The sequence below is a fragment of the Calcarisporiella thermophila genome (assembly GCF_041956535.1).
Source record: "Calcarisporiella thermophila strain CBS 279.70 unplaced genomic scaffold VTP21scaffold_9, whole genome shotgun sequence".
Lineage (NCBI taxonomy): Eukaryota > Fungi > Calcarisporiellomycota > Calcarisporiellomycetes > Calcarisporiellales > Calcarisporiellaceae > Calcarisporiella > Calcarisporiella thermophila.
This window is the reverse complement of record NW_027192199.1, coordinates 360,254-379,259: the sequence shown is the minus strand read 5'-3', so window position 1 is coordinate 379,259 and position 19,006 is coordinate 360,254. Positions and strand designations below refer to the sequence as shown.

Sequence of the window (19,006 nt, the reverse complement as noted above, 5' to 3'; positions counted from 1 at the left end):
TGGAAATTTGCTAAAATAGATTGCCTGTGTTGTCTAGACAAGCCACTTATACAAATGGATCGAAAATGAAATTGTTGAAAAAAATAAATGCCACCCTGAACGAACATTCTTAGAGAACATGCCGATTAAAATTGAAAATAGTGTCGACCAAACAAATTATCCCCCATAATCCCAATACTCTCCACCCATGAAATTCCAGCTCGTTAGAACCCGAGAAGTTAACCCTTTGAATCATCTCATTTACATCGTCAGTATCCGAAGGTGAATGCAAAATGTAGGTACAAAGGGTCCCGTTCTCTCTGATAATTCTGTTCACTCTGAGGGGTCCATATTCCTCAATATCATCCGTGATGGCGGAGATTTCGTTGTCCGCATGGTTGAAAGGAGCTGTCGTATTGTGAGACCCGAGCTCATCCATACCATTAATTTTCACCCTCATGCAGGCTGAATCGAAAATCATCGTTGAATTGCATTTTAAAGTAATGGAGGTGGTGAGCTCATTAACATGGGATGTGTTTTTCATTTTGGCCCCTATAGAAACGGATCTAGAGACAAGCGTTGAGGTCGAATCGTTCATGTCTCGATAGTAAAGGCAGGGAATGGCAATGGTTATGTTTTTAACTCCAGAGACCATGGTGGGAATATAAGGGTATGTAAAACTTGTGCTTGAGCCCTCCTCCTCAAGGCAAGAAATGGTCGAAGTAGGGGGAGACGTTGGAGCGGTGTACGGGCTAATATCTTGCCGGTTTCCGTCGGGTGCTTCAGTGTCGTTTATATTAGACGACGAGGACACAGTTAGCATGCAGCCTGCTATCACAGAGACTTTGAGGAGCACATGGAACTTCATGAGTTTAAGAAAGAAGCACCAAGGTCTGTGGGGGAGATGAGTGGGCAAAGCTTACAAAACCGGGAAGGAAATGAAAAGTTGAGAGACAAAAGTCGGGTGCAAGAGGCGGGGAGTTCTTATTCTGGGTGTATGATATCGGCTAGATATGGACAAAAAGCATACAATACGTATGCTCGTCCGAGTTACCTCGTCTGTTCTGAGAAACACCCACTTCTGCACACTTCAATTAGAGCATCATCGACCGATTTGGGAAGCTATCTGCACGTTTAAATGCAGTGAGGGGTCTTTTCGGCCAGACGTATTTTTCCATTACACCAAGTACGTGTAATTTGACATGGGTGGATCCGAGGGGATCGAATAGATTCGAGCGACGCGATTCTACCTAATAATTCTCTTTAAATAGTATTTAATATTTTTAAAGCATCATTTTTCGATTTTTTTTTTTTAAAAAAAAAGATGTCGAGCGACAAAACATTCTTTGAAACCATCAGCCGTGGGTACGAGCGCGTGACGATAGATGAGAAGGGCATCAACACCATTGAATTCTTGGAAGCCACTGAGGGCTTGATCAAGATGTTCGGTGTGGAAGATAAATTTGATGATGGAGGCTGATGATGAAAGTCCTAATCTGCTATTGCTTTACTTTGATTAAAATTAGACCTCCTTGGCTCATCCGCCTTTAGCATTGTTCAGAATGACATGAATGGCAACGTCAAGGTATGCCTTTTTTATGGTCGATACTCTTTTAACTATCTTGAATTTGGCTTACTCTCCATAATAACAGAAAATTCGCGATCGGTTTCTTACGAATCCACAAGTGAATGACACCTTGCAGCATCTCGTCGAAGCCGAAAAGGGAGAGAAGAAGCGAGTTGCAACTGAGGGTCTTCTCTGGCTTAAGCGGTTTGTATTTGTTTCAAACCTCAAAAACATTCATTTTCTGTAATGCTTTGGTGAAATCTAGTGGTCTCGACTTTACTGCCCAAGCTCTCCGTAGGTCTTATGACAATCCTTCTGAGGAACTTTCGGTCTCGTTCACTAAGGCTTATGAGGGCTCTCTCCGTGCCCATCACGGTATGCTCGTTCGGCCCGTATTCACGCTGGCAATGAAGGCATGTCCCTACCGCAAGGACTTTTTTTCCAAGCTTGGTCCAGACAATGAGCAAACCCGCACACAGATGGTCACTTGGTTGTCAGGGCTGGAGAAGTGTGTTCAGATTTTGAACACATTCTATTCTCAGGGAGGACACGACAAGTTCTAAGAAGAGGGAGGAAGCATCATATTCGGACAATCCACTTCTTTCCTCGATTCACTTTCGTTTACAAAATGTACACTGCTCTGCTCTGTTTGGAAATTAGAATTCTGATCTTCTAATATATAACGCATGAAAGCATTCATTATTTTTTTTTCATGAGAGTAGTAAAACAACGCCGCATGATTGGAGATCCGCAGGGCGGTCAAAAAGAAATATGCTATGCCTGTACCCATGAAACTTTCGGTTCCTTTTCTACATCTATATACTGATGTTTCTAGGTGAAAAAAGGAGAAGGAATTGGGCCAGGCCAGATAAGGCTTTTTGTATCAAAGACCGATTTGAAAATTAAAATGCTTGCAGTTTGGGGTGTAAAGTGTTTTTAGGGTGATTTATTAGAGCACTCTTCCACTCTTTGGATTGTGTTGGTGGAATAGTCAAAATCGTATGGTCGAGCAGTTTGTGTTCCTCCTCCCCACCTTCCCTTCCTAAACCCCACGCATCCCGCGCGGCTGAATTGGGCCCTCTAGAACTTGCCCCCAAAGAGTTCTTTTTTATTTTCACAAGAGGGCCGTTGCGCCCCGTTTTTGCTTACACAGATGTTGTAATGAAGCCCTCCATTTATTTATAAAAAAATTTTAAGTTGAAAAGAGAAACACTTAAGCAACCACAGCCCAGACACGGATAAGGTTGTCCGTGTATCCGGCGAACAATGTCGTTCCATCGGCGGACCAGGCGAGCGACACGCACTGAGGATCGCCGCTCTTGTTGCGCGAGCTCTTTTGGTCGAGGAACTCGGGGCGGAGCTCATCAACAATCGACTTGCTCTCGAGGTCCCAGATGCGGATGCAGGAGGCAGTCGCGGCGCAGAGCCAGTAGCGGTTGGGCGAGAAGACGAGGGCGTTGATCTCGTCTCCAGCATCAAGCGAGTAGAGGTGCTTGCTGTCGTTCAGATCCCAGAGCATGGTGATGCCGTCCTTGCCACCCGATGCACAGAGGGAGCCGTCGGGAGAAACGGTCACGGTGTTAACATAGCCGGTGTGACCGATGTGGTTGGTGCGGAGCTTGCACTTGGTAAGGTCCCAAACCTAGTGGCAATGAAAACGGGGATTAGCAATGTGCTTCACAATGGGGCAGGAGAAGGGGGAAGTGTCAATGGAACAAAATTTGGGGTCAGAAAATAGTGGAATTTTGTCTCATAGGTGAGCTAAACACCTCTGAAGTAGCAAATATTTTGAAAGGCATCATCCTCGGGCCGATTGGCCCCAACATTTACCTTAATAAGCTTGTCCCATCCAGACGACACGATGACGGGGTTCTTGGGGTTGGGGGAGAAGCGGACGCAGGAAACCCATTCGGAGTGACCACCCTCAGTGATGTTATACTTGCACTCACCGAGAGTGTTCCAAAGCTTGATGGTCTTGTCACGAGCAGCAGAGACGATCTGGCGGTTGTCAGCGCTGAAGGAGACGGACAGGACATCACCAGTGTGGCCGACGAAGCGGCGAGTGGTCACTCCAGAGTTGAGGTCCCAGAGGCGGAGGGTCTTGTCCCAGGAGGCGGAGAGGGCAAACTGACCGTCGGAAGAGATGACAACATCCTGAACGAAGTGGTTGTGGCCGTGCAGGGACTTGCGGGGCACTCCGTAATTGAATTCATCACGGGTGAGGTGCCACACGATCAATGTCTTGTCTATTGGGGGAATCGGATGAATAATCAATTCAGAGGGGGAATGGCTAGAGCTTGCTTACCGCGAGAGCCGGACAGGAGCATGTCGGGAGCCTCAGAGGTGGTCGCCAAAGAGGTGACCCAACTACATCACAAACATCAATTGGATTAATATGCTTTGCAAAAGTAAAATGTAAAAATCGCCATCGCCGCTTGAGGTTGGACAAGGCAGCAGCGCTCCATCAGATAACCTACCCAGAGTGACCTAAGAAAGAAGAAGAAAAATAGGGATTAGATCAGGTGGGTTGTCATTATAGTTCCATTATCATTCATCCATCAATGGCCCCATTAGCACTAGCCGCGCGCATAAAACACATGCATACGGCTTGCCATCCCAGATAAATCACATAGCAAAGAGAATGGAGGTGGAGAAGTGTGTCCTCCGGCCCCTCCTGACATCCATGCATGTATTCATCCATCCATCCATCCATCATGATATTGTGCGGATGCTCATCCATCCCAAACAAATAAACTTATGTTATCATGATAATTACCCTTCAAGGTACCGCGAAGTTGCAGGGTTTCGGCCATTATAATATTCTCTTTGTTCTTGTCTTGTCGAACAAACCGAGAGTGAAAGAGGAGGAAGAACTCGAGATTGCATTTTGCGAGTCTTTGAAAGGTGCGCGATAAATTTCCAAGCCACAATTAATTACAGTCCTACTTTTTCAGAGTTGCCAAGATCGTGTCGTTCCTCTTCCTTGTCACTCATAGCACCATGTCGTTTTCTTTTAAAATTGGGGGCAAATCGGACGATCCAGGTAAACCCTCGAAAGAGGAGGGAGGAAAAACCAAGTTCAGCATGTCCATCGGCGCACGGAAAACTGCGGCACCTAAGAAATCAAATGTGTTTGGCACAGAGGATTCAAAGAGGAAACGCAAGTTTGGAGGTGCTGAGGGAGAGGAGGGGCAGATGGAATTGATCACAGGATTTGAAGACAATCGCCTCCTAAGCTTGAACCAAAAGGACGATGAGGGGCCACTTGTAATCCCTAAACTCCCCAATCGGGACTGGCGTGCTGAGGCAGCCCGAAGAAAGGGGGTTCGCTACATTCCAGAAGAAATATCATCTACTCCACCAGCCACCGTCGCAGACACAACCGAAACTCTCAATGGAATAGAGGCGGGCAAGGTCTATGGGCTTCAGATTCTGGAGAAGAAGGATTCCATTAAGGTTGACAATGTGACCGATGATAATCGCAATGGCACTACGGTTGAGAATGGTGAGACTGAGAAATCGCCATCACAATCAGAGGATCAGAACGGGACCATGGAGGTGGATACAGAAGAATCACTCGAGAAGCGAGCAATAAAGGAATTGCTTTCGGGGGCAAATTCCGATTCCGCAGAAACAAGTCGGTCAAATTTGGTAATTCCAAATACACTCCAAGATGCACAAAGAGCCGAGTATACCGCATACAAGAGTGACATAGAGACCCTACCAGACGAGGCTTCTATCGAAGACTACGAAAACATCCCTGTGGAAGATTTCGGCTTGGCTTTATTGAGGGGCATGGGGTGGAAGGAAGGACAAGCGGTTGGGAAAAATCGTAAATATGGCATGGTAGCACCTGTAGAGTTCCAACAACGTCCCGCACTACTTGGTCTGGGAGCTAAAGAATCCAAACTAGTAGAAACCGTCCGTGCCTCAGAATATGCCAGGAGGCTGACGATGAATGAGAAGGTTTCCGTAAAATCGACCTCGACAACCTCCATTGATTCGCGGTCAAGTGAAAGCAAACATCAACATCGCGATAGAAGCCGTGAGGGACGAAGGGAGAAACGAAGCCGTAGCCGCAGCCGCAGCCGCGACCGCTTATCAAGGCGAGATAGAGAACGAAGTCGTAGTCGTGATCGTTCATCACGAAAGGACAGGGCTCGAAGTGGTAGCCGCGACCGCACATCAAGGCGAGATAAAGAAAGAAGTCGTAGTCGAGACCGCTCATCAAGGAAGGACCGAGATCGGAATCGAAGTCGCGAGAGATCGAGCAAATCAAGAAGAAGCAGCCACAGCCGGGAGCGATCGCCGAGAAGAGAAAAGAAACGGGGCAGAAGTCGAGACCGGTAATGGCCGATTCCGGTTGGGAGGAGAGAGGGAGAGAGGAATATGAAATGCATCGCTGGCAATCGTAAAGAGACAGGTGTCTTATTCTTGAGCATGGATTGTTTTTTGAGTTATATTTAATTTTTACATAAATGTCATATGTGAATATTTTTTTCAATTTGCTTCTCTAAAAAAATAACTTCACAACCGCACCATTAGTGGGTAAATTAACAGTCGATTATATTTACATTCTAAAGTAAGAAAAATGGTATTGGAAAGTTGCTAACAGCGCTTGGTTTTCGGTTGTGACAGTTCGAGTTCTGGTTGAGCAAGTGCCAGACTACGTTTAAAGTTGGTGATTTCAGTGTTCCCAAGCGAAAGATAGTATTTGATTTTCTCCTACACGATTGAAAAAAAAAAAAGAGCTAGATTAGCGATCTGCTTATTGGAGAGGAAATGGAAGCGGCGAGAAAAGTACGATGTCCGTTTCATTTCTTGTTCGTTCAAAGTCGTGTCTAGCCCATTCTCGGAGTTCATTTGCATTACGCTTGTCGATATCTAGATGAATAGTTTTAGTATAGAAAATCCTTTTGGGATCCTACTATTCGTAACTTTACGTCGTAATGTCCTTAAAATAGTTCGGTACATTGATAATGCTTGAGCTCGAAGTATAAACTATCAAAAATTAAAACCAAAGGATCAGAAATCAGTTTGATAAATTTCATCAAATTAATTTTCTCACATGTTGTAAAGTTGGCCCTTGGCCGACTTTGTTTTGGAGGAAGTTTTGCAGCGATGTAGAGCAAGGCTTTAATGCCATTATGAAAAGCTATTATAATGAGTGTAAAAAACAGGTGTGGCTTTAAATGTAAATTTGAGAATATGAGACGGTTTAATTTTTCAATTCCATTTTAAAGCTCCGCGCTTAAATTCAGAGTGGAAAACTAGCTTATTTTTCCTTCATTTACGATATCTTAATCTTTTGGAAATAAATGGCAAGATTAAAATTTTGAAAAAAATTTCTACATAAAGTCCTATTCCATTTTTAAAAGGAACATGACTTTATGTAGCATAATGTTCACGCTCTATGGAATTGTAATAGGATTATTGTTTTGCTGATTATGTGGCATGGAAACAAGATGAATAACATAACAATATTAATTCAATCGCGCACTTTCGGAAAACGGAATAGTCCAAGTCAAATGTCATATAGATCAAGAGATGATGAAGTCTGATATTCTAACCTGTAGAAATTTGGATATATTTTTGAGTATAGAGGGGAGAGGATGAGGATCAGAGTCATTAAATTCAAATAGAGGCTTGAAAAAAGTATAAAAAAAAAGAATATAGGTCAAAAATAGAACAGAAATTAGAAGGAAAGAGCAAAACAATAGGAAAAGCAAGAAAAAAGAAAAAGAAAAGAAGTATTATTGGTACAAGATATTGAAAAATGGGAACTGGATAACCTTTCTACACATCCAAGCAAACAAAGTAACCGGAGAGAGGGGGGATGGAAATGGTGGTGGAGGAAAAAAACAAAAAAAAACTGTTTCTAGACAAGCAAAATCCTACCGCGTCCACTCTCCATTATTGGTATACACTCGAATCATCTTCAGCACATGCTCATACACCAGAAAATTTAACGAGTGTATAGGGAAGGCTCTGACTAAAGTTACATTTATGCCACGATAGAAGCCAGCCAGTCCGCTCTCCTTCAAAATCGCCTGTGCGCACTGCCAAGTATTTTTGTAGGCAGCTCGGGGGCTCAGCGCCTCTTTCTGATACATGGACTTGACTAGATCAATCGGAAAGATGATCAGCCAACTAAAGATACCGCAGAGGCCACCCGCAAAGAAGTGAGTCAATGGTCCAGAGGGGTTGCCGGGGCCGGATATGACGCGCTTCCAAGTTTCATAGCTTCCAAAATACATCCCAGTGCCGAGGGCATCCCGTGCAAAGTGAGAAGGAAAGCCGTACCATAATCCTCTGACGCCTTTCAAGCGCACTATTTCTTTAGCTGAATGCCAACTCGTTGTATGTATCCTGGTCTGTCTTTCATCCGGCGCTTTGGCATGCTCCCGTGTCCAGAGTAATTGTTCGAGTTGTTTCTGAATTTTTACAAGCTCGAGGGGGCAACTCAAGAGAGATATTACAGATCCACTGGCCGCTCCAGAGACAAAGGCCACAGCCGTTGATGAAGGAATGGAAAAGTCTTGAAAAGCGAGTCCAGCGCGAGTACATAATGCAGACTTTGTACCCTCATAAACGGAAAAAGAGATGGATTTGATCACGGATATAGTGGCAAGTGGAGGGAGCATACCTAGCGAGTTAACGGAAAATGAAGCATTCGTTTAATTTTTAAAAAACATTATAAACTGTACCTCGAAAGAATCCGTGTAGCCCTTCTTCCGCATACGTTTTCTTAACGCAATCGAATGCGGATCTGTAATTGTGGGTTTGCATGCGAGTTTTTATAGAATCAAACTAGAGAGCATATTAGTGAGGCATTTTTAAAATTTCTAATCCCGGCTATCAATGCTCTTACTGGAAAGCCACCAAGCACCCCACATATTGCTGCCGACGAAGCCGCAATAAGAACTTTGTTTTCTTCTCAACTTCACCGCGTTAATATTCTGTAATCCTTCATTTCCACATGTAATCTGTTTTATATTTACCCCACAATATATAATGCAGCATGACCGTAGTCTGCGAGATATTTGGTTGCTGCGTAGGCGAGCGGTGAGAGAAGCCAGAAGAATAATTGTGCTTCTCCATGTTATACTTTGCGTCGTGGGTAGGATCCACGCTCATCTGGTCCATTAGTGGGGAGCAGGGTGGATGAGCCCAGAAGACAGAACAGCGGTGAGTACGAGGTGAATGAGAAAAGAGGGGAAAGAATCCCACTCGAATAAATAGTTAAATAATCAAGTACGGCTGAATTGTGAAATTCTCGACAAAAAATCACAGTGCTAATGGGGGGAAGGCATCTATCTGTATTTGCATTTAAAAATAAAACAGGCTGTTACCTGTCAAAAAGGGAGAACAAGGATCCTAAAAAGAGAGCACAGGCGTTGAAATTTCGGGGAGCTTAGATGGCAGAGATTTTGAAGCAAGGGAACTCAATTTCATAGGGAGAGAGATCTATAAGAGTTATCCAATGGGGGATAACCGATTTAATATAGTAACAGAAAAAAACCACGAAGACTTACCAGTTGCCAATGACAGCCTCGGTGGGTATAAATGACTTTGATCCTGTGTCCGTGATTTTGCAATATGCTGTAAGTGTGCTCACCACAAATGTATTACGTTGCTGTTAAACTGATATTCAATGTTTTCTCGCGGTAAACTATATCAGCAAAATAACAAATATACCACACTTGCCACCCTTCAACCTGGGGTGATCGTTGACATCATAGGCGTTGTTTCCTCTGCTAAACCACCTCAGCCAACAAAAGGAAGCGGTACGGAACCTCTTTATTTTAATAATGCTTGTTATTAATTTCCTTTTAACGGTTTGTAAACTTTCTTTGCAGATTTTAGCCGCTCAATGACAATTGTTGATCCCACCAAGCAAGACCAAGAAGTACGCGTGTTAATATTCGCAAAAAGTATTTCAGCTCTTCCTGATGTACGTGATGTGGGCGATATTGTTTTATTCCATCGCTTAAAGGTACTAATAATCTCCATTTGCGCTCTTTACATTTTCCTCTAATTTCCCTTTACTTGTAGGCTCAAATGTTTCAAGGAAAAATCCAGCTCATATCTTCTTGGGACGCTACATGGGTTGTACTGGAAGCGTCAAATGAGAATAGCGCCCCACGTTACTCAATTGGAAATAAGCGACCACGTCTCATAATAGGCCCTGAGGAATCAAAAGTGATTCGAGTTTTGCGTACATGGTGGCGCGACCTAACCATATCAAAAAGGCAGACGGCAAAGACCATGGGTGGATATTCAAGAAAATTGGAGGTAATAGCGAATATCAAACCTGGAATGTATATGGATCTCTATGCAGAGGTAAAAGATTGTCTTCGGTTACTTGGCGTCACAATTTTACATGGAGGCGAAGTTCCGCGTAATAGTTGAATGGTTTTTTGCGGGTAGTATTAACCATATCTTTATTTTCCACATCTTATTAAGGTGCTGGAGGTTTCTCCCTTACAATCATTCAATAGTGCTAACTATGTTTACGTCTACTTCACGGATTACACGACGAACACGCACTTAAAAGATGTCCAGCTTATCTCTCCTGAACAGGGTGTGATGGGCAAGCGGGTTATTCGTGGGACACTCTGGGATCAAAACGCAGTGTTCGCTGCCAAACTCTCACCCGGAAATTTCGTCTACTTACGAAATGCTAAGTCAAAGCTTGACGATGGACTCTTGGTGTTAGTTCTTCATGGCGACAAACTTGCTCCTGAAAAAGTGTCCGTTAGTATAGTAGATAAAGGGAGTATGAATCTATGGGAACTGCTGAAGTAAAAACCGTAGCGGCCATTAAAATATATATAAAACCACGTCATTGAATTTTCTATTTTACTGTTTAGGCGCCGACGAGCTCATAAGGAAGAAATTAAAGAGTTATGGAAGCAAAAGTCTAACACTTCTCCGCCTCCTAAAATAAATGGTGATGCTTCATCTATTCAATTCATTTCGCTCGGTTCTAATTGTGAAGGTATAGTTAGGTGGTATGCAGGCGAGCAATTGTCGACAAAGACAAGTGCACACGGGCGCCGGGTGGAGCTCATCTCGAATCTGCAGCCAGGAATGTATCTGGACCTTTATGCCGAAGTAATGAGATCCATCATACTGAGATCATAATTGAGTACTTAAATCGCCCCCTCCCCTCCTCCCACCTTCTTTATTGCCTTAGATCCTGGAGATATCTCCTATGCAGTCCTCCGCCTCTGCCAATTACGCGTTTATTTATGTCACTGATTACACAACCAACGAGCTCCTCAAGGATACTCAACTAATATCACCCGACCAGAGCATCATGGGTCGTCGTGTACTTCGCATAACACTTTGGGAAAAGAATGCAGAGATCTCTACTGATCTTGCCCCAGGAGATTTTGTATTTTTACGAAATGGAAAAACACGAATGGACGATGGATATTTAGTTGTAGCAGTGCACGGGGATAAGACTGATCCGGAGAGAGTTATGGTACGCAAGATAGCAGAGAATGATCCCATCTTGAAAGAGATACTTGAGTATGTGATTTGATGCAAGATAATACCTGATTTATTTTGCCACTTCTAAAACCGACAAAAAAAAAATAGGCGAAAGGAAAAGCATCGAGAGGAGATTAAAAGAGAATGGGAAGAAACCATGTTAGACGAGATTCCATCACTACCACCTGCGTCTCAAGTTTCTCCCAGCATCACTACACTAGTGGATTCGGATGCACCCCTATCAACATTCAAAGAAATATTTGCTTGTGATCAAGTAAGTGACTCAATTCATAGACGCCACATTGTGGTAGCTAACGGAGAGATCGATTGACCCTGCGTTGAGTAGATAGTGAATAAATTCCGAATTCGTGCACGCGTGGTTGATATTCTTCCTCGGCAGCTTCAGGATTTTACTCGCCCCATGTGTCGTAATTGTGACACCACCTATGAACCGAGGTCGGATATCGATGCCCTCTCTTGCGTAGTGTGTGAGAAGAAGGTGCAACCATGCTATATATATCGGTTCGTGCTCTTACTTGAGGATGAAGAAAGTTCGACGATGCCGGTAATTGTATATGGAGAGGATGCATGTGATTTTTTGGCGGACTTACCCCCTTCAAAGTAAGTTTATTATGACTCTTGGGTAAAAGAAAGAGGTTTGGATTGATTCGAATTGTTTATCTCTGTTTTATTAGCCTTTACCAAGATAACGCCGCTCTTATGAACATGCAAGAGTGCCTCTCTACGCTCTTTGACGGAGAAAAGCCGGCATTCTTCGAGTGTTATATCAAATCATACGAGGCACTGGATGCATTGGGGGATGTGCGGATAAGGTACCGAATGTTTGGAACTGTGTTGAATTGGGAACGACATTCAGAATAAGCGGGATTGTTTGATTATGATACCATATTTTAACAATTATTTATCTCCACAATGGCTCTGAACTATATATCATTTGCATTATACGCCTTTATTTCAGAGACTTTTTTTCGCCAGCTTTTGTAAATAACAAATAAATAATGTAAATCAATGCATATTGTTTACCCACAAGTAGAGAGACTAAATAATGATGCGAGTAAATAATTATATAATGGAAACACGACGGCGAAATAGATTGAAACTAAGAGAGGAAAGAAGATGTTTATAGAAGGTATCAAAGCAAACATGGGTTTTTGTTTTTAGTTTTTGCCGGCGGGAAGGAAGGCTGAATGAGAGAGAATGCCCGCCAATATACGCAGATGGAATACAGAGTATTCTTCGATCACTGATGCTGGCAATTCGATGTATGCATAGGGTACGCACATTCGCAGTTCCGACAAACCAGAATCTGGTTAGGGCTGGGGAACGTGCAACAGGAAATGCCTCGCCACTTACTTCCGCAAGTTCGGCAGTAGCAGAAAGGAACCCAGACGACTTCTTTCGTCATATTTGCTCTCTTCGTTCTGCTTCACTTTCGATTTGGTTAAGAGGGAGGGGACCTTCGAAAAGTGTGCCACGGCGCGAGCTGAGACAGGGGAAAAGGGGGAAAAAAAGGAAAGAGCACAAGTGGGCGACGGTTTATAAACGCTCATTTTTATGCAGAATTTTTAAGACTTTGCCCACTCCTTGAGCGCGAGCTCAATATGCTGCTGTATAGTTTAGATATAGTTCAGCATGACATCTGGGGAGAAGTTGGTGCATGTCCTTGTTTTTCCCTTCCTCTCCCCTCCCCTGCTACTTGTTCCCTTAGGATTTTCTCGAGGTCGGACAAGATGGGGCGAGATCGTATGGAGTAGGATACCATAATACCTTGGGGCTTCGTCAGATCCTGATTCTGATACGCTGCGGCAGCAGTATTGGACCCCATGAAGGGCTACATGATTGAGTAAGCAAAGAATGTGAAAAAAGGAGACCAAGTGCAGAAATAAGCTTGAGTTTGTCATTTGCTCGAGGTAAACTCTACCACGAGAAGAAATATTCATCTAAAGTTTAGGGAATTCGAGAAGCAACCAAACCAACCCTGCCCCCACGACAATGCAGCTAAATCAACTTTCTCGGGCGCTCCAGGCCTTTTAGCTTGGAGAAGGCTAACGCTTTCATATTTGTGTGAAAAAAAAACATACGCACAAGCGATAGGAAAGCTGGGAAGAGAGTTGAGCTGCAAACAAATCTTTAGAGTTCACAGCATAGGTCAATATAAGTCGGATTACTAGAGAAATGTAACCTAACCAAAATCCGAGCAAAATTGAATTTCAGATCCATCAGGCCTCTTCTTCTCACATTACCCCATAATGTCAGCTGCGTCAAGGCCCACCTCCGCCATATCTGGCACTTCCCTCCAACTTCGGCGGGCAATGCTTGCCGACTTAAAGCGCTTATTACATCATTGCGCTTGGATGTGCTAGTGGGGCAAGCAAACCTCCTAATACGGCTTCGGCCACAGAAACTGGCCACATGGGTTTTATGGGAAGAGCTTGTATGTGAAATGAACAGAAAAACAAAAGGCATTTTTTCCCCCGTTATCATGCATAATAGAGTGTGTGGGGATTTGCTGTACAAGCCAATGCGTCCTGTTTTTGCAGATTTTTTTTCTTGATAGGGTGTATAAGGGAGCACCTAGGAGAGTCGTGCGACAGAAGGCGTGTTGAATAGGGCATTATGGATTGTCAATTTTGATTAACCTTCGCATATCTCATCTATGCCCCAAATATCCAATTAGTTGAGGGTAGATGAGAGATCGAGACCGATTTTGTGCATCATAACCATGAATTATAACTACTATTATTATCATTATTATTCTCCGTTCAATCTCATCAAGCCATGGATAGTGGCCCACCAGACGTTACGGCTAATTCCCGAACTTACAATGCAGTCCCTCCTCCCCCTTCTCTCTCTTCTAACAGCTCGAAAACTAAAGTCGAATTTAACGATGCCCTTGCAAAGGCACGCGCAATAGCAGCCAAACTGAAGATGCAAGGCGCGAAAGGCCAAGCTAACGAATCTGCCCCTGCCACAGCTAGTAGCGATGATCATCTTACAGCGAGCAAAGCCCAAGTACCTTCTGAAGCGCTATATTATGGTCAATCTAACTTAACCTCTTCCTGGCCACAGAATGCTGAATCGACAATAAATTATCCTGGTGAATAGCGTTGGCATAACCATTTCATTGTACTGAAAATGACGTTTTTATATGCGTAGGACAAAAACGATCATATGATTATGTTACCTCTGATCAAACTTCAAATAAGTACTATCGAGGCGGGTCGCACGACGATCATTATAAAGGGGAGAGATCTGCAAAACGATCGGCTTATGATGGTGAGCCAATAGTTATAAATACCTATTTTTTAAAAAAAAATTGAAGCACGAAAATGTTTGTATTAATGACTACAAATATTAATAACTATACGTCTATTCATTTAGATAATGGCGCTCCCTTCGAAGACGTCCATTATGGTTCTGCATATGCTGATGAGCCCGAAGCTACTCGTGGGCATTATCGGAGGCCTGATTACGAGAACCGTAACGCTTCTCCTTCCTCAAACGGCCCGGCTGATCATGGCCAACCACGGGGTCGCCATGATCGCGAATTTGCACCTCCAAATTTCCGAAGGGACCGGGGCTCAAACCACGGCGGCTATCAAAAGCACGATATGTCTGGTGATGCTGGATACGATGGATCAAATTACGCTTCACACGACCAGTCGCCCTCCTATTCTCGTCCGCATTCTCGTCCTGGACTGGGCAGTGATAAAGCACGGAAAGCGGAGGAGCTTGTGTTAAGCGTGCCAAACGAGTTCGTGGGCCTCATTATTGGGCGAGGTATTATTTAATTGCGATGGAATTTATTGTTAAGATTTTCACGATTTATCCTTCGCTTGAATCTATTATTAAGGTGGTGAAACCATTAAAGGCATAGAGGCAAAAACTAGTGTTCGTGTCCAGATCGAACAGGCACATGGACCTCCAGGCACAGAGCGAAAAATAACTCTTATGGGTAAATTATTCCCTCTTGTTGCTTGCTAAATTTCTAGTGGCTATCACTTCATCTATTTCCTGAAATCACGGGCAAAGTGATTTTTTTTTATGGATGAATATCTTCCCCATACGACTCGCTCTTTATTTATTTGGAAAGGATGCCTATCTCTGATCTAGGTTCAAATGCTGAGATGATTGATTATGCTCGTAAATTGATTGAGGACAAAGTCGATACTGCTAGAGTAAATGTTATTTTTTTTTATTTTTTTCGTTGATATCTCTGCTCCTGAGCTGAGATTTCGCAAAGTTGGATGCGTTGATTGGGATCAAGTGGTGGAGGGAAAAGATCGGTGGATGGCTAGAGATATTGAGGTTGAATATGATATGCTAACGAAGCGCAATATTGACTCTCTCTCTACCTTATATTTATATTGGATATTTTGCTCGGCTTCTTTTTATGTGATTCGTTACATTTTCTATTTTGCGGTTGAATATGATGTCTCTTCGATTCATACTTGGGTCAACTAGCGCGATCGTGGTATGCGTGAGCATCGCGTTTCCGGAAATGTGGGGTAGGTTGATTGGGGTTGCTAAAAATGCATAGAGGGGGCCGACTAACTCTTGGTTTGCTTTCATCTCACATAGGTACCCCCCTCAACGCAATGATTCTTACAGAGCTAGCTATGGCAACAAGCAATCCTCTACCCATGCTCGAAATCACCCATCTAACTTCCCACAAGCTAACTATCCTTCCTATAGCAATACTCAGCTCGTACAAGATTTTAATTCCAAAGGGGGTGGTCCTGAGTCACAATCACACGATAGTTTCAACGGGAATAATCAAAATGGGGTATACAATCAATACTATGGGCAATATCAGAATCAGCAGCAAATACAATCACAATCAAATCCTCAACAACCAGGAGAATACTCTCAAGATCCCTATTGGTCATATAATGCATATTATGGACAAGGATATTCTTTAGCATCGTATGGAAATAATGCAGGAGATAATGCAAATAATGGATATGGAGTGAGTTCAGAAAATTATGCCTATCCAGAATCGGGGAACGGCGGATATCAGGGTAAGCCGCATTTTTAATGCATATCGCTCGCCTACCAGTTAGGCTAATTGACTTATTTTCGGTCGTTTCTGCCAAAGGATATTATTTACCTCAAGATGAATCTGCAAAAAATGGAGGTGCTTACCCTACTGAGGGCAACTATAACTATCAGTACAGTGGGCACCACCAGCCAAACCCTCCTGGTGGAAATTCCTCATAACGCCTCTAGTGTCTACCATACAAAATTTTTCACCCTTTTTGTTAGAGTTTTATCAAGTGGTTATGTAAGCTAGGGGGAGGATTATGGAACATCTATTTAAAGGGATAGTGACCTTGATTGCCTTCATGATAAGATGTGACTAGGTTCTACGAACACTGATTTCCAGATTAGCACTGATTTCCCAAAAAAAGTCGTGTTATCTACTCTATACTTATACTTTATATTATTTTATTTCTCTGTAAGGTCAATAAATTACAATGGATATATAATTTCGAAGATTTCAATCTATCTGCATCGCGTCGCTTTTATTTTCTGAGCTATCCTCGCTCTCGCTCTCGCTTTCACTTTCATTTTCGCTCTCACTTTCATCCTCTCTACTACTCGTACTCTCACTCTCACTTTCGGTCACTTCGTCGTCATTCTGATCTTCGCCTTCCTTTAATAAATATTTTCTAACCGACTTTTTCGAACCCGTCACAGTGTCGCGCAGCGCTTTCAGTGCCTTTTGATAGGTCGGCATCATTGCATCTAAGATCGGCTTCCCAATATTCATTTTCTTGACTCTGTCAAGATGGTTGGCTTTGGTGAGCATTTCCTTGAAATGACGCGCCTATTACACAGAATCAGCTAAGTGTTGTTGCATGAGAAGATCAATATTGATTTACCTCTTGAGTTTCAACGATGGTATACGCATCACCCTCTCGGCCCGCTCTCGCTGTTCGTCCCACACGGTGAATATATTTCTTCATGAAAACAGGTACATCATAGCTGATGACCACCTGCACTCGCTCCAAGTCAACTCCTCTTGCAATAAGGTCCGAGCATACCAAAAGCTGTATCTCTCCACGGGCAAAACGCTTGAGTAGTGTGGTGCGGGATTTTTTGTCCAGCTCACTAGAGAACTCCGCAACGGTTACTTTTCCAACTCCCTCATTCTTTCTGTCAATATCATCGAAAAGAGAAACCAGTTTACACAGTCGACGTGCGGCCTCCACGGATTTGGTAAAGCATAGTGCAGAGTTGATTCCGACATTTTTGAGCAAATGCATCACAATCATCGGCTTCTCAGCCGACTCACATACAATCATATGCTCCCGCAGTCCCGAGGGAGTCGTGTACTTGACATTTTCCACCCCTAAAGCAGCGGAGGATTGAACCGCAATATAGTGCGGATTAATAAGATGTAGGCTAGCAATCTTTGCAGGGTTGCGTGTTAAAGTAGCGGAGAAAAGGAGCTTTTGAACCTAGAATTGAAACCAGCATTTTTTCAGTACACTCCATTCAATAAATTGAATAGCTGACAAAAGCGATAAGTAATAGTCATACTTACTATGGGTGGTTTGTGATCGGTGAGATCTGTGTCGGGGATACTGAATAGAGATGGTATAAAGTGTGGGGCAACGGCATCGTGTATTGGAAGTCTACCGCAAAATTTTGAATATTAAATGAACTCCCAGAGAGTGAAAATCATTCTACTTACTTTAGGTTATCCAAGGGTACTTTTAGCATTTTCTTCTCAATACCTTCTCCTGATGGAGGTTCTAATGCCCGTAGGATGTGGGTTAACCAGTCGTGGTAGCTCTGATTCAGCAGGCGATCTGCCTCATCAATGATGAGGAAGCGGAGATGCTGGAGTGTGAAATTGGGGGTGGAATTGATGTGGTCGATGAGACGCCCTGGAGTAGCAATCAATATATCAACTTTCGAAGCACCCCCATCGAGACTAATATAACGTGGAAGAAAGGTGATAGAGGTGAGTTGCATTGAAAGTGGTTGTAAAGAAGAGAAATAATTCTATGTACCAAGAAAGAGATGTGTCAACAAGCTGTGATTGTTCATGTGCAAATGAATGTTGACCGGTGACAGTTGTAACCTACATCATCAAGAGTTCCGTGGAGGAAAAATATAGTCACTGGCTAAAAGAATTCAAGCTGATCAAATATATCTGTTCACACCTTCAAACTTGTTCCTTTACAGAATGCATCGAACACTTCTTTGACTTGCAACACTAAATCTCTTGTCGGAAGGACTATTAGGGCCCGTAGTCGTGTGACAATTCGTTTTGACAATATCTACCAAGAAAGTGTAGAGTTGATGTATAGTAAACTTTTTAATGAAAAAAAAATGCAACATTTACCTCGACGATAGGTAAAACATAGGCCAGTGTTTTTCCACTCCCGGTTGGAGCGGATACACATATATCTGAAGGGTGCTGGTGTCGTTCATAGAGAAGTCGCGAACGAAACAGAATCGGAATAACGGCAGCTTGTACTTTATAAATATGGCAAGCATATTAGACTGGGTAAATAGCTACGTCTTGAGTGGGTACGAGTTTGCATACCAGAAAATAGCTCCTCAATCCCAACTTCTTTGCATCTTTGAATGATATGGGATGAAAGACCAACGCCCACATCGTCTACAGAAGTCGTGTTTTCCGGATCGACATGTGTAGGTTTGGCAAGCCACTCAGGCACTCCGAGAGACTTCGCAAATGCTATATCCTTTGCTGTGGGCTTTTTCTGTTCAAAAACAGGAAATGCTTGGATAGTTTTGCTTATTTTTTGAGGTGGGCTTTCCTCCCTGACCTCCTGACTACTCGAGATTTCGGCTGATTGCTCTGTTGTATCGTAATCCTGATCCGTCATTCTGTCGCGGTGGCCAGCAGTCAAACCGAAGTGTTTACTAGGCAATTATTTTCCGGTCACGCTCTATGAGGTGACT

The 19,006-nt window shown here is 43.3% G+C and overlaps 9 protein-coding genes across 9 annotated transcripts; 4 read left to right on the top strand and 5 right to left on the bottom strand.

Moving 5' to 3' along the window:
• Positions 1-109: 109 nt before the first annotated feature.
• VTP21DRAFT_11514 (uncharacterized protein) lies at positions 110-847 on the bottom strand (the record flags this gene model as incomplete). Its single annotated transcript, XM_069390967.1, has 1 exon — positions 110-847. One exon carries the CDS (start codon positions 845-847, stop codon positions 110-112), a length of 738 nt encoding a protein of 245 aa, XP_069252145.1.
• A 456-nt stretch (positions 848-1,303) lies between these two features.
• On the top strand, positions 1,304-2,109 carry VTP21DRAFT_11513 (uncharacterized protein; the record flags this gene model as incomplete). The annotated part of the gene is made up of 4 exons (XM_069390966.1): positions 1,304-1,427; positions 1,506-1,564; positions 1,632-1,750; positions 1,812-2,109. 4 exons carry the CDS (start codon positions 1,304-1,306, stop codon positions 2,107-2,109), a joined length of 600 nt encoding a protein of 199 aa, XP_069252144.1.
• A 650-nt stretch (positions 2,110-2,759) lies between these two features.
• Positions 2,760-4,359, bottom strand: VTP21DRAFT_11512 (40S ribosomal protein RACK1; the record flags this gene model as incomplete). Its single annotated transcript, XM_069390965.1, has 5 exons — positions 2,760-3,188; positions 3,377-3,792; positions 3,852-3,913; positions 4,024-4,033; positions 4,323-4,359. The coding sequence occupies 5 exons, from the start codon at positions 4,357-4,359 to the stop codon at positions 2,760-2,762; spliced, it is 954 nt and encodes a 317-aa protein (XP_069252143.1).
• A 271-nt stretch (positions 4,360-4,630) lies between these two features.
• On the top strand, positions 4,631-5,896 carry VTP21DRAFT_11511 (uncharacterized protein; the record flags this gene model as incomplete). Its single annotated transcript, XM_069390964.1, has 1 exon — positions 4,631-5,896. The coding sequence occupies one exon, from the start codon at positions 4,631-4,633 to the stop codon at positions 5,894-5,896; it is 1,266 nt and encodes a 421-aa protein (XP_069252142.1).
• Positions 5,897-6,154: 258 nt separating this feature from the next.
• VTP21DRAFT_11510 (uncharacterized protein) lies at positions 6,155-6,692 on the bottom strand (the record flags this gene model as incomplete). The annotated part of the gene is made up of 4 exons (XM_069390963.1): positions 6,155-6,271; positions 6,351-6,430; positions 6,490-6,547; positions 6,615-6,692. The coding sequence occupies 4 exons, from the start codon at positions 6,690-6,692 to the stop codon at positions 6,155-6,157; spliced, it is 333 nt and encodes a 110-aa protein (XP_069252141.1).
• A 748-nt stretch (positions 6,693-7,440) lies between these two features.
• On the bottom strand, positions 7,441-8,692 carry VTP21DRAFT_11509 (uncharacterized protein; the record flags this gene model as incomplete). The annotated part of the gene is made up of 4 exons (XM_069390961.1): positions 7,441-8,192; positions 8,254-8,356; positions 8,418-8,479; positions 8,548-8,692. 4 exons carry the CDS (start codon positions 8,690-8,692, stop codon positions 7,441-7,443), a joined length of 1,062 nt encoding a protein of 353 aa, XP_069252140.1.
• A 398-nt stretch (positions 8,693-9,090) lies between these two features.
• Positions 9,091-11,926, top strand: VTP21DRAFT_11508 (uncharacterized protein; the record flags this gene model as incomplete). Its single annotated transcript, XM_069390960.1, has 11 exons — positions 9,091-9,150; positions 9,228-9,333; positions 9,406-9,542; positions 9,602-9,889; positions 10,013-10,350; positions 10,420-10,499; positions 10,554-10,663; positions 10,746-11,083; positions 11,153-11,318; positions 11,391-11,665; positions 11,740-11,926. 11 exons carry the CDS (start codon positions 9,091-9,093, stop codon positions 11,924-11,926), a joined length of 2,085 nt encoding a protein of 694 aa, XP_069252139.1.
• A 1,917-nt stretch (positions 11,927-13,843) lies between these two features.
• Positions 13,844-16,285, top strand: VTP21DRAFT_11507 (uncharacterized protein; the record flags this gene model as incomplete). The annotated part of the gene is made up of 8 exons (XM_069390959.1): positions 13,844-14,162; positions 14,222-14,341; positions 14,447-14,845; positions 14,919-15,020; positions 15,179-15,243; positions 15,530-15,573; positions 15,647-16,086; positions 16,164-16,285. 8 exons carry the CDS (start codon positions 13,844-13,846, stop codon positions 16,283-16,285), a joined length of 1,611 nt encoding a protein of 536 aa, XP_069252138.1.
• A 280-nt stretch (positions 16,286-16,565) lies between these two features.
• VTP21DRAFT_11506 (uncharacterized protein) lies at positions 16,566-18,930 on the bottom strand (the record flags this gene model as incomplete). The annotated part of the gene is made up of 8 exons (XM_069390958.1): positions 16,566-16,895; positions 16,951-17,529; positions 17,616-17,706; positions 17,766-18,008; positions 18,088-18,158; positions 18,241-18,357; positions 18,423-18,556; positions 18,627-18,930. The coding sequence occupies 8 exons, from the start codon at positions 18,928-18,930 to the stop codon at positions 16,566-16,568; spliced, it is 1,869 nt and encodes a 622-aa protein (XP_069252137.1).
• Positions 18,931-19,006: the final 76 nt, after the last annotated feature.